The 13,817-nt window shown below is 46.0% G+C and overlaps 1 protein-coding gene across 1 annotated transcript in view; it reads left to right on the top strand.

Annotated features, from left to right (window-relative positions):
• Positions 1-13,817, top strand: part of iqca1 (IQ motif containing with AAA domain 1) — a 69,724-nt gene that overhangs the window by 34,832 nt on the left and 21,075 nt on the right. The window contains 4 exon segments of the mRNA XM_065020603.1: positions 1,666-1,764; positions 7,599-7,666; positions 8,395-8,477; positions 12,180-12,287. Of these exon segments, the coding sequence (XP_064876675.1) occupies positions 1,666-1,764; positions 7,599-7,666; positions 8,395-8,477; positions 12,180-12,287 (358 nt within the window).

Below are 13,817 nucleotides of genomic sequence, written 5' to 3' on the forward strand. Positions count from 1 at the left end.
TAGCCAACCCCCAGACACACTATCCAACCCCAGACTCACTAACCAACCCCCAGACATATTAGCCAACCCCAGACACATTAACCAACCCCAGACACATTAACCAACCCCCAGACACACTATCCAACCCCCAGACACACTAACCAACCCCCAGACATATTAGCCAACCCCCAGACACATTAACCAACCCCCAGACACATTAACCAACCCCCAGACACACTATCCAACCCCAGTCACACTATCCAACCCCCAGTCACATTAGCCAACACCCAGACACATTAGCCAACCCCAGACACACTGACCAACCCCCAGTCACATTGGCCAACCCCCAGACACACTGACCAACCCCCAGTCACATTGGCCAACCCCAGTCACATTGGCCAACCCCAGTCACATTGGCCAACCCCAGACACACTGACCAACCCCCAGTCACATTGGCCAACCCCAGACACATTAGCCAAACCCCAGACACACATTAGCCAAACCCCAGACACATTAACCAACCCCCAGACACGTTAACCAACCCCCAGACACGTTAACCAACCTCCATACACACTTGTCTAAATTGATGGGTCATGTGAACTAAATGCTAAAACAAACCCCCAGACCCCTAACCAACCCCCAGACACACCAACTAACCCCCAGACACACCAACTAACCCCAGACACACCGACCAACCCCAGACACACTAACCAACACCCAGACACACTAGCCAACCTCCAGACACACCGACCAACCCCCAGACACACTAACCAACACCCAGACACACTAGCCAACCCCCAGACACACTAGCCAACCCCCAGACACACCAACCAACCCCCAGGCACACCAACCAACCCGCAGACACACTAGCCAACCCCCAGACACACCAACCAACCCCCAGACACACTAACCAACCCCCATACACAATTTTCTAAATTGATGGGTCATGTGAAAGAAATGCTAAAAACCAACCCCCAGCCACATCTAGCTAAGTGAATGGGGCCCTATTGTCTAGACATGTACACGTGTTCATGAAATCCAATAGGTGGCTGTAATCACCCTCAGACACAGCTGGCTAACTTGATGGGTCATGTAATCATCTGGCGAAGTGGAGTCTTTTGTTTGGACATGTAGCAAGCTAGCCAGCTAAACAATTAACCATAATCCCAACCCATACTACTGGCAATACAAATGGTTTGTCAAAGCTAGCCACCATGCATGAAATGCTGTAGTATGAATCTGAAGATAGCTAAAGCTAACCAATTAGGCTCAATGATAGCTAGCTAGCTAACATTAGGCTATAACTAGCAATGCAAATGGATTCTGAGATAATAATATTACTACACAGATCATACACGTAACATTAGCTAGCGAGCCAGCAAGTAAATGTTTGTTAGATAGTGAACAGTACGCTTTAAATTGCAATGAAAACGCAGTTTAGCCCATGCATTCATGTCAGTCCATCCCTATTCAAAAATGAAAATTTATTTTTAAACTTTTTTTTAAAAATCAGTTCATCACCTGAAGATAATATTACCTCAAATGAAACATAATTCACCTTTACCCTGTTGCATACATCAGAAGCAGACTTGAAATGCTGCACATCTGTGAATGATTTCCAACTATGAGACAAGCTGAGGGTTTATGGTGACTGGTGAGCGTGCATGTTAAAAAATCTCTCCACAGGTCGATGAGCTGATGAGACAGGAAGTGAAGAATCTCAAGCTGGCTGTGGACCGAGAGAAAGGGAAGAAGAAGAAGAAGGGAAAGAAAGGTGGCAAGAAGGTAAAGAGTCGCTCTGCTCTGAACTCGTGTGGAGGTGGGGTCTGGATAGTTTGGATGGTGATGGTGAGATATGGGGTTAATCAAAGTCATATGATCAGACATACAGTGCCTTGCGAAAGTATTCGGCCCCCTTGAACTTTGCGACCTTTTGCCACATTTCAGGCTTCAAACATAAAGATATAAAACTGTATTTTTTTGTGAAGAATCAACAACAAGTGGGACACAATCATGAAGTGGAACTACATTTATTGGATATTTCAAACTTTTTTAACAAATCAAAAACTGAAAAATTGGACGTGCAAAATTATTCAGCCCCTTTACTTTCAGTGCAGCAAACTCTGTCCAGCAGTTCAGTGAGGATCTCTGATCCAATGTTGACCTAAATGACAAATGATGATAAATACAATCCACCTGTGTGTAATCAAGTCTCCGTATAAATGCACCTGCACTGTGATAGTCTCAGAGGTCCGTTAAAAACGCAGAGAGCATCATGAAGAACAAGGAACACACCAGGCAGGTCCGAGATACTGTTGTGAAGAAGTGTAAAGCCGGATTTGGATACAAAAAGATTTCCCAAGCTTTAAACATCCCAAGGAGCACTGTGCAAGCGATAATATTGAAATGGAAGGAGTATCAGACCACTGCAAATCTACCAAGACCTGGCCGTCCCTCTAAACTTTCAGCTCATACAAGGAGAAGACTGATCAGAGATGCAGCCAAGAGGCCCATGATCACTCTGGATGAACTGCAGAGATCTACAGCTGAGGTGGGAGACTCTGTCCATAGGACAACAATCAGTCGTATATTGCACAAATCTGGCCTTTATGGAAGAGTGGCAAGAAGAAAGCCATTTCTTAAAGATATCCATAAAAAGTGTTGTTTAAAGTTTGCCACAAGCCACCTGGGAGACACACCAAACATGTGGAAGAAGGTGCTCTGGTCAGATGAAACCAAAATTTAACTTTTTGGCAACAATGCAAAACGTTATGTTTGGCGTAAAAGCAACACAGCTCATCACCCTGAACACACCATCCCCACTGTCAAACATGGTGGTGGCAGCATCATGGTTTGGGCCTGCTTTTCTTCAGCAGGGACAGGGAAGATGGTTAAAATTGATGGGAAGATGGATGGAGCCAAATACAGGACCATTCTGGAAGAAAACCTGATGGAGTCTGCAAAAGACCTGAGACTGGGACGGAGATTTGTCTTCCAACAAGACAATGATCCAAAACATAAAGCAAAATCTACAATGGAATGGTTCAAAAATAAACATATCCAGGTGTTAGAATGGCCAAGTCAAAGTCCAGACCTGAATCCAATCGAGAATCTGTGGAAAGAACTGAAAACTGCTGTTCACAAATGCTCTCCATCCAACCTCACTGAGCTCGAGCTGTTTTGCAAGGAGGAATGGGAAAAAAATTCAGTCTCTCGATGTGCAAAACTGATAGAGACATACCCCAAGCGACTTACAGCTGTAATCGCAGCAAAAGGTGGCGCTACAAAGTATTAACTTAAGGGGGCTGAATAATTTTGCACGCCCAATTTTTCAGTTTTTGATTTGTTAAAAAAGTTTGAAATATCCAATAAATGTCGTTCCACTTCATGATTGTGTCCCACTTGTTGTTGATTCTTCACAAAAAAATACAGTTTTATATCTTTATGTTTGAAGCCTGAAATGTGGCAAAAGGTCGCAAAGTTCAAGGGGGCCGAATACTTTCGCAAGGCACTGTATGTATGGTTGGGATGAAGGATTACACATTTCGTAGGTAAGCAATAATACAGTAGCTTCCATATGGCATTTCTACCATTGCTTAATGTAGGAATAATATAAAATGAGCGTTAAGAATTAATGTAATGAAATGAAAGTAATCAACCATTGGCCTCGTTGTCTGTTGGTGTGAATGTCATTCTATTGTACCTCACAGCTGTCTTCTCTGGGTTCTGCTTGTCCTTTTCCAAACAAACTAAGTAGATATGAGAACAGTCATTACATTTCCACACCAGTGTCAGTTCATCCCCACAGTTTGCATATGCCCTGCACATTCCCCTCCCCCATATCTCAGTTTGCATATGCCCTGCACATTCCCCTCCCCCATATCTCAGTTTGCATATGCCCTGCACATTCCCCTCCCCCATATCTCAGTTTGTATATGCCCTGCACATTCCCCTCCCCCATATCTCAGTTTGCATATGCCCTGCACATTCCCCTCCCCCATATCTCAGTTTGCATATGCCCTGCACATTCCCCTCCCCATATCTCAGTTTGTATATGCCCTGCATTCCCCCCCCATATCTCAGTTTGTATATGCCCTGCACATTCCCCTCCCCCATATCTCAGTTTGTATTGCATATGCCCTGCCCATATCTCATTTGTATATGCCCTCCCCCCCATATCTCAGTTTGTATATGCCCTGCACATTCCCCTCCCCCCCATATCTCAGTTTGCATCTCAGTTTGTATATGCCCTGCACATTCCCCTCCCCCATATCTCAGTTTGCATATGCCCTGCACATTCCCTCCCCATATCTCAGTTTGCATATGCCCTGCACATTCCCCTCCCCATATCTCAGTTTGCATATGCCCTGCACATTCCCCTCCCCCATATCTCAGTTTGCATATGCCCTGCACATTCCCCTCCCCATATCTCAGTTTGCATATGCCCTGCACATTCCCCTCCCCCATATCTCAGTTTGTATATGCCCTGCACATTCCCCTCCCCCATATCTCAGTTTGCATATGCCCTGCACATTCCCCCCCATATCCCCCCTGCATATCTCAGTTTGCATATGCCCTGCACATTCCCCTCCCCCATATCTCAGTTTGTATATGCCCTGCACATTCCCCTCCCCCATATCTCAGTTTGCATATGCCCTGCACATTCCCTCCCCCATATCTCAGTTTGCATATGCCCTGCACATTCCCCTCCCCTCAGTTTGTATATGCCCTGCATTCCCCTCCCCATATCTCAGTTTGCATATACCCTGCACATTCCCCTCCCCATATCTCAGTTTGCATATGCCCTGCACATTCCCCTCCCCATATCTCAGTTTGCATATGCCCTGCACATTCCCCTCCCCCATATCTCAGTTTGCATATGCCCTGCACATTCCCCTCCCCCACATCTCAGTTTGTGCCAAATCTGTGAGACATTTTTGAGAAACCTACATGCCAAGTATAAACCATACATTGTGTTCCCTACAGGTGATAGAAAAGAGCAGAAACACTGAACCTGTCCGTTCAGACCCCAGTCCTTCCTACCTACAGGTTATAGAAAAGAGCAAAAACACTGAACCTGTCCGTTCAGACCCCAGTCCTTCCTACCTACAGGTTATAGAAAAGAGCAGAAACACTGAACCTGTCCGTTCAGACCCCAGTCCTTCCTACCTACAGTTTATAGAAAAGAGCATAAACACTGAACCTGTCCGTTCAGACCCCAGTCCTTCCTACCTACAGGTTATAGAAAAGAGCAGAAACACTGAACCTGTCCGTTCAGACCCCAGTCCTTCCTACCTACAGGTTATAGAAAAGAGCAGAAACACTGAACCTGTCAGTTCAGACCCCAGTCCATCCTACCTACAGGTTATAGAAAAGAGCAGAAACACTGAACCTGTCCGTTCAGACCCCAGTCCTTCCTACCTACAGGTTATAGAAAAGAGCAGAAACACTGAACCTGTCCGTTCAGACCCCAGTCCTTCCTACCTACAGGTTATAGAAAAGAGCAGAAACACTGAACCTGTCCGTTCAGACCCCAGTCCTTCCTACCTACAGGTTATAGAAAAGAGCAGAAACACTGAACCTGTCCGTTCAGACCCCAGTCCTTCCTACCTACAGGTTATAGAAAAGAGCAGAAACACTGAACCTGTCCGTTCAGACCCCAGTCCATCCTACCTACAGGTTATAGAAAAGAGCAGAAACACTGAACCTGTCCGTTCAGACCCCAGTCCTTCCTACCTACAGGTTATAGAAAAGAGCAGAAACACTGAACCTGTCCGTTCAGACCCCAGTCCTTCCTACCTACAGGTTATAGAAAAGAGCAGAAACACTGAACCTGTCCGTTCAGACCCCAGTCCTTCCTACCTACAGGTTATAGAAAAGAGCAGAAACACTGAACCTGTCCGTTCAGACCCCAGTCCTTCCTACCTACAGGTTATAGAAAAGAGCAGAAACACTGAACCTGTCCGTTCAGACCCCAGTCCTTCCTACCTACAGGTTATGGCAAATATGTTGTTTTAGTTTTTCTCCAGTAGCCCCAAACTTCTATGTCAAAGATAATAAAACAAAAGCACTATAGTAAATACTACAGTATACTACAGTCCAAAAAAACACAACTTTAAATACTACAGTATACTACAGTCCACAAAAACACTACAGTAAATACGACAGTATACTACAGTCTACAAAAACACTACAGTAAATACTACAGTATACTACAGTCTACAAAAACACTACAGTAAATACTACAGTATACTACAGTCTACAAAAACACTACAGTAAATACTACAGTATACTAGTCTACAAAAACACTACAGTAAATACTACAGTCCACAAAAACACTACAGTATATACTATTTATTTTACTGCAGTATTTATAATATAGTAAACTGTAAATACTACAGTATACAACAGTATACTACAGTGAATAATACAGTTAAGTCTGCAAAAACCCTACAGTGAATACTTAAGCAACAAGGCATGAGGAGGTTTGGTATATGGTCAATAAACCACGGCTCTGGGCTGTTCTAATGCATGACACAATGCAGAGTGCCTGGACACATCCCTTAGCCATGGTATATTGGCCATATACCACAAACCACGAGGTGCCTTATTGCTATTATAAACTGGCTAACAACGTAATTAGAGCAGTAAAAATAAATGTTTTGTCATCCACCTGGTATACGGTCTGATATAACACGGCTGTTGGCCAATCAGCAATCAGGGCTCAAACCACTCAGTTTATACTATAGTATTTTTTCATGTGGATCTCCAAAGACCCATTTTTGCAGAATATTTTGTGATTTCCCTCAGCCAGAGTAGCTGAGCGTGTTGATTATTGAATCAGTAGGCCTGTTTATCTCTTGTTTGTGTCCATACTGTAATGAAAGTACTGTGGTAAACAAAGAATGTCAAATCCTAAACCACCCAACATAACCATAGCTCCTTCTTTGAGAGGTGTTCATTTATGGTTTGCTGCCAGCACTGTAGGCTACGATTAAACATAGTTTCACAGTGGTCCAAAATACCTGGAGAAAGAGAGGGGAATTCTTAAATATTTCTGTGAGAGGAACACCCTCTCATAGCAACAGGGAGGTGGTGTATTTACTAAATGAAAGAACACATGTATTTTGGTTCATAGGTTGTGTCAAATCATCTCTCTATGAGTGTTATTATAGACCAGGAACATGTTGTTATCCCCAAAGACTGTGACTCAGTTTTTCCTTTCTGATCTTTTTTTCTGAACTCAACATCTTCCATGTTGTTCATTTGAGGCTCCCTCTGTATGGCGTTTTAGTGGAGCTATGAGCTACATTCATCTCAATGTTTTCAGCTGTCTTATGTGCATATCTGACTATCGTGTAGGACATTCCTTGGCTGCTCTGCCAGCTTGGTTGTGGTTTTGGAAGAACCCTCAGTTCCAGAGGAGGCTGGTTTGAGGAGCTATAGGAGCACGGGCTCATTGTAATGGCTGGAATGGATTAAATGGAACCGTGTCAAATATATGGAAACCACATGTTTGACTCTGGTACATTGATTCCATCCCAGCCACTACACTGAGCCTGTCTTCCTATAGCTCCTACTACCAGCCTCCACTGCTTAGTTATATGTCTCCATTGTAGAAAAAGAAGAAAGGAAAGAAGGGCAGTAAGAAGAAGAAGAAGAAAGAGAAGGATCTGACTGCCGACAGGTCAGTGTCTGATAATATCAGTCTGCCATATGGAGCAGATGATTGGTTGGCAGCGGGCAGGAGTATGATGTCATGGAGTGACCACCACTCCAATAGGCCTGGTTAATGATTAGTGTGTTTGTGACCTGCTCTCTCTCCTCTCTCTCTCTCTCTCTCTCTCTCTCTCTCTCTCTCTCTCTCTCTCTCTCTCTCTCTCTCTCTCTCTCTCTCTCTCTCTCTCTCTCTCTCTCTCTCTCTCTCATGTTTATCTCTCACTTTCAATGCCCTTTTCTCTCACTCTGTCTGTCCCTCCACACTCTATCTCCCTCTCTCTCTCTCTCTCTCTCTCTCTCTCTCTCTCTCATCTCTCACTTTCAATGCCCTTTTCTCTCACTCTGTCTGTCCCTCCACACTCTATCTCCCTCCTCTCTCTCTCTCTCTGTCTTACTCTCTCTCCCTCTTTCTCTCTCCCTCCTCTCTCTCTCTGTGTGTCTTACTCTCTCCGTTTCTCTCTCCCTCTCTCTCTCTCTGTCTTACTCTCTCTCCCTCCTTCTCTCTCTCGCCCTCCCTCTCTCTCTCTCTCTCTCCCCCTCTCTTCCCCTCTCTCTCTTCCCCTCTCTCTTACCCTCTCTCTCTCTCTCTCTCTGTGTGTGTCTTACTCTCTCTGTCTCTCTCTCTCCCTCTCTCTCTCTGTGTCTTACTCTCTCTCCCTCCTCTCTCTCTCTGTCTGTCTCTCCCTCTCTCTCCAGAACCCTTGAGTCTCTGTATGAAGAGCTGGTGCTGGAAGGCTTCTTGATTAGACCCTTGAACATCAAGCTCTCTGAGTACATTGGTACGGTACTGACATCTCACACACACACGCATACAGCGCGGAAACTATTCAGACCCATTTTTTTTCCTTCACATTTTGTTACCTTTTTTCCCCTCATCAATCTACATACAATAGCCCATAATGACAAAGCAAAAACAGGTTTTTAGAAATGATTGCAGATGTATTAAAAAATGAATAAAACTGAAATATCACATTTATATAACTATTCAGACCCTTTACTCAGTACTTTGTTGAAGCACCGTCGGTGATTACAGTCTCAAGTCTTCTCGGCACACCTGTATTTGGAGAGTTTCTCCCATTCTTCTCTGCAAATACTCTCAAGCTCTGTCAGGTTGGATGGGGAGCGTCGCTGCACAGCTATTTTCAGGTCTCTCCAGAGATGTTCGATTGGGTTCAAGACCGGGCTCTGGCTGGGCCACTCAAGAACATTCAGAGACTTGTCCCAAAGCTATTCCTGTGTTGTCTTTGCTGTGTTCTTAGGGTCGTTGTCCCCAGTCTGAGGTCCTGAGCGCTCTGGAGTAGGTTTTCATCAAGGATCTCTCTGATCTCTATCTCATCAAGGATCGCTCCGTTCTTCTTTCCCTCGATCCTGACTAGTCTCCCAGTCCCTGCCGCTGAAAAACATCGCCACCAGCATGCTTCACGGTAAGGATGGTATCAGGTTTCCTCCAGACGTGATGCTTGGCATTCAGGTTTCATCAGACCAGAAAATCTTGTTTCTCATGGTCTGAGAGTCTTTAGGTGCCTTTTGGAAAACTCCAAGCAGGCTGTCATGTGCCTTTTACTGAGGAGTGGCTTCCGTCTGGCCACTCTACCATAAAGGCATGATTGGTGGAGTGCTGCAGAGATGGGAGAACCTTCCAGAAAGACAACCATCTCCAAAGAGGAACTCTGGCCCTTCTCCCCCGATTGCTGAGTTTGGCCGGACGGCCAGCTCCAGGAATAGTCTTGGTGATTCCATTTTTTTCCATTTAAAGATTGATGGAGGCCACTGTGTTCTTGAGGATCTTCAATGATACAGAAATGTTTTGGTACCCTTCCCCAGATCTGTGCCTCGACACAATCCTTTCTCGGAGCTCTGCAGACAATACCTTCAACCTCATGGCTTGGTTTTTCCTCTGACATGCACTGTCAACTGTGGGACCTTATATAGACAGGTGTCTGCCTTTCCAAAACATGTCCAATCAATTGAATTTACCACAGGTGGACTCCAATCAAGTTGTAGAAACATCTGAAGGAGGATCAATGGAAACAGGATGCACCTGAGCTCAATTTTGAGTCTCCTAGTAAAGTGTTCGAATACTTATGTAAATAAGGTATTTCTGTTATGTATTTTATATACATTTTCCAAAAATGTCTAAAAACCTGTTTTTGCTTTGTATTTATGGGGTATTGTGTGTATATATACATTTTAGAATAAGGCTGTAATGTAACAAAATGTGGAAGAAGTCAAGGGGTCTGAATACTTTCCCAATGCGCTGTACATATAAAATGTCGGTGACTTAGGTCTGGCTTCTGTCAATTGGATAATCCTTAGTCACAGCTATATGAATGTTCATGCATACGTGTGTGTCTGTGTACTTGGTGTGTGTGTCTACTTGCTTTGGTGTGTGTGTCTGTGTACTTGGTGTGTGTGTCTACTTGCTTTGGTGTGTGTGTCTGTGTACTTGGTGTGTGTGTCTACTTGCTCTGGTGTGTGTGTCTGTGTACTTGGTGTGTGTGTCTGTGTACTTGGTGTGTGTGTCTGCATGCTTTGGTGTGTGTGTCTGTGTACTTGGTGTGTGTGTCTGCATGCTTTGGTGTGTGTGTCTGTGTACTTTGGTGTGTGTGTCTACTTGCTTTGGTGTGTGTGTCTGTGTACTTGGTGTGTGTGTCTACTTGCTTTGGTGTGTGTGTCTGCTTGCTTTGGTGTGTGTGTCTGTGTACTTTGGTCTGTGTGTCTGCTTGCTTTGGTGTGTGTGTCTGTGTACTTTGGTGTGTGTGTCTACTTGCTTTGGTGTGTGTGTCTGCATGCTTTGGTGTGTGTCTGTGTACTTTGGTGTGTGTCTGCATGCTTTGGTGTGTGTGTCTACTTGCTTTGGTGTGTGTGTCTGCTTGCTTTGGTGTGTGTGTGCATGCTTTGGTGTGTGTGTCTGTGTACTTTGGTGTGTGTGTCTACTTGCTTTGGTGTGTGTGTCTGTGTACTTTGGTGTGTGTGTCTGCTTGCTTTGGTGTGTGTGTCTGCTTGCTTTGGTGTGTGTGTCTGTGTACTTTGGTGTGTGTGTGTCTGCTTGCTTTGGTGTGTGTGTCTGCTTGCTTTGGTGTGTGTGTCTGTGTACTTTGGTCTGTGTGTCTGCTTGCTTTGGTGTGTGTGTCTGTGTACTTTGGTGTGTGTGTCTACTTGCTTTGGTGTGTGTGTCTGCATGCTTTGGTGTGTGTGTGTCTGCATGCTTTGGTGTGTGTCTGTGTACATGCTTTGGTGTGTGTGTCTGCATGCTTTGGTGTGTGTGTCTGCATGCTTTGGTGTGTGTGTCTGCATGCTTTGGTGTGTGTGTCTGTGTACTTTGGTGTGTGTGTGTCTACTTGCTTTGGTGTGTGTGTCTACTTGCTTTGGTGTGTGTGTCTGTGTACTTTGGTGTGTGTGTGTCTCCGTGCTTTGGTGTGTGTGTCTGCGTGCTTTGGTGTGTGTGTCTGCGTGCTTTGGTGTGTGTGTCTGCGTGCTTTGGTGTGTGTGTCTGCGTGCTTTGGTGTGTGTGTCTGCGTGCTTTGGTATGTGTGTCTGCGTGCTTTGGTATGTGTGTCTGCGTGCTTTGGTGTGTATCTGCGTGCTTTGGTGTGTATCTGCGTGCTTTGGTGTGTGTATGAAAAGGTGTGTTTGCTCACGAGTGTCTAGTAGGGCCAGCTGGATATCAGACAGGGAGCCTGCCTCATCTCCACAGGGATTTATGACTCAATATCCCACTCTGTGCCTCATTCCCTCCCTGCCTCCCGCCCTAGATGTCTCGCTGCGGCCATGTTGCAATAAGGGTCAGGATGACACCACACTCTATCACGTTGAAAAGACAGACACACACGCCTGGCTCCCCAAAACCAGTTACTGTTGGTTTCAATTATATCCACATACAGTGCCTTTGATGTTGGGAGGGAGTTTGGAATGGAGGAGGAGAGTCCAGCAAGAGGGACAGAGAAATAGATGTTGATGTCTTGTCTATGATAGTGGCCTAAATACCTTCCCTTATTTCAGGTCTAGCCACAGTATAGCTAGATGCCTTGATGCCTAGAGGCTCCTGAATTACAGCCAATTAATGTCTAAGTTGCATTAGTACAGGTTTCTGCTGAGTTGATTTATGTCTGAAGATATGCATCAGCCAATGTACAAAGAGCAAATTCCATACCTCAAAGAACAAGACTATTGTCTGATGGATGTCTGACTTCTCTCCCTCCCCCTTCCCCCCTCTCTCCCTCCCTCCCTCCCTCGTCTCTCCCTCTCCCTCCCCTTCCCCCTCTCTCCCTCCCCCTCCCTCCCTCTCCCCTCCCCCCCTCCCTCCCTCTCTCCCTCCCTCCCTCCCTCCCTCGTCTCTCCCTCTCCCTCCACCTTCCCCCTCTCTCCCTCCCCCTTCCCCCTCCCTCCCTCCCTCTCTCTCTCCCTCCCTCCCTCCCCTCCCTCCCTCGTCTCTCCCTCTCCCTCCCCCCTCGTCTCTCCCTCCCCCTCCTTCCCTCCAGGTGAGTTCAGCTACCTGGGTACGACCCTGCGCCAGGCAGACATTGAGCCCATGCCCTCTCTGTCAGACGTCAGACAGCTCATTGCCCTTTATGGGATCCTGCCTCTGGGTGAGTGAGAGAGAGCCCATCCCATCCACTCTCATCATTGTGACTGTGATCACATCACCCCACAACCTGGCTAGTCTGATTCATACTTATTGTACTTGCAACACACACACACACACACACACACACACACACACACACACACACACACACACACCTTACATACTATACAGTATAACATTACTCACTAATATCTGGATGTGTGAGCTGGATCAGTTCTCTTTTAAAGCCACCTTCCTTTGATGCCATGTGGCCCATGATAACAGTTCGGGTTCATTCGTGATGTCTGTATGAAAGTCAGTTCAGGACTGCTTCCCTATGAAGCAATTTGACTGCGAGGATAGGTACAAGAAATTGACCATGACCACCTCATAATCCACCTCACTCCCTTCCCATGTCTCCCTGCTTTAGCAGGATTAAGAGTGGGCACAACAGCTCCCAGAGTGTGTGTGTGTGGGGGGCTTTGATCCTTCAGCCACTCTCTCCTGGCTGAGCTTTTCTGTCACTGTCTCTGCCACCACTATGCAGTGGTCCAGAACCCAGAATAGAATAGCACAGAGAAGAACATAGAATACTAGAGGAAAGTAGAACAGAATAGAATAGAACAGCACAGAGAAGAACATAGAATACTAGAGGAAAGTAGAACAGAATAGAATAGAACAGAATAGAATAGAAATACAGAATTCAAATACAGAACAGAATAGAATATTCCACACCACTAGATCATCTAGAAGCAGCTAGTGGGCTGAAGCTAATCCAGGGATCCTAATGGTAATAGAATACAGCTCACTGAAGTTCACCCCAACCCTGAAGGGACGTGATCTTTCTCCCCAACACGTCTCATGTCACCTGGCGTTAAGACCCATTTCCATCCCATCCCCCTACGCCAGCGTCGTGGACCCCCAGACGTAGCTCCCGAAGAGGGGAGGGTTACTGAACAAACAGGCCACCCACCCTGGAGAAGAAGAGGATGTCTTTCAGCACCTCAGACCTAATCAAAGGCAATATGACTACCAGAGGCCTGGATGGGCTGGTGTGGATGTCCATCACCACCATCATAACTACCACCACCACCTTCGTCACCTGCAACACCACCCCCTGCACCACTACCATCCCCCCCACCACCATCACTATTATCATCACCACCACTACCACCCCTACCATCTCCACCACCACCACCACTAAAACCACTACCATCACCACCACCACTACCATCACAACCATCATCACCACCACCACTAACACCACCACTACCACCACCGTCACTAACACCACCACTACCATCACCACCATCATCACCACTACCACCACCACCACTACCAACACCATCAACACCACCACTACCATCACCACTACCATCACCTCCAGCATCACTACCACCACCACCATCATCACTACCACTACCACCATTACCATCACCATCACTACCACCTCTACCATCACTACTACCACCACCACCACCACTGCCATCACCACCACCACTACCATCACTACCACCACCATCATCACCACCCCCACCACCTCTACCATCAC

Source organism: Oncorhynchus nerka, linkage group LG2 (genome assembly GCF_034236695.1).
Source record: "Oncorhynchus nerka isolate Pitt River linkage group LG2, Oner_Uvic_2.0, whole genome shotgun sequence".
In the NCBI taxonomy this organism is placed as follows: Eukaryota; Metazoa; Chordata; class Actinopteri; order Salmoniformes; family Salmonidae; genus Oncorhynchus; species Oncorhynchus nerka.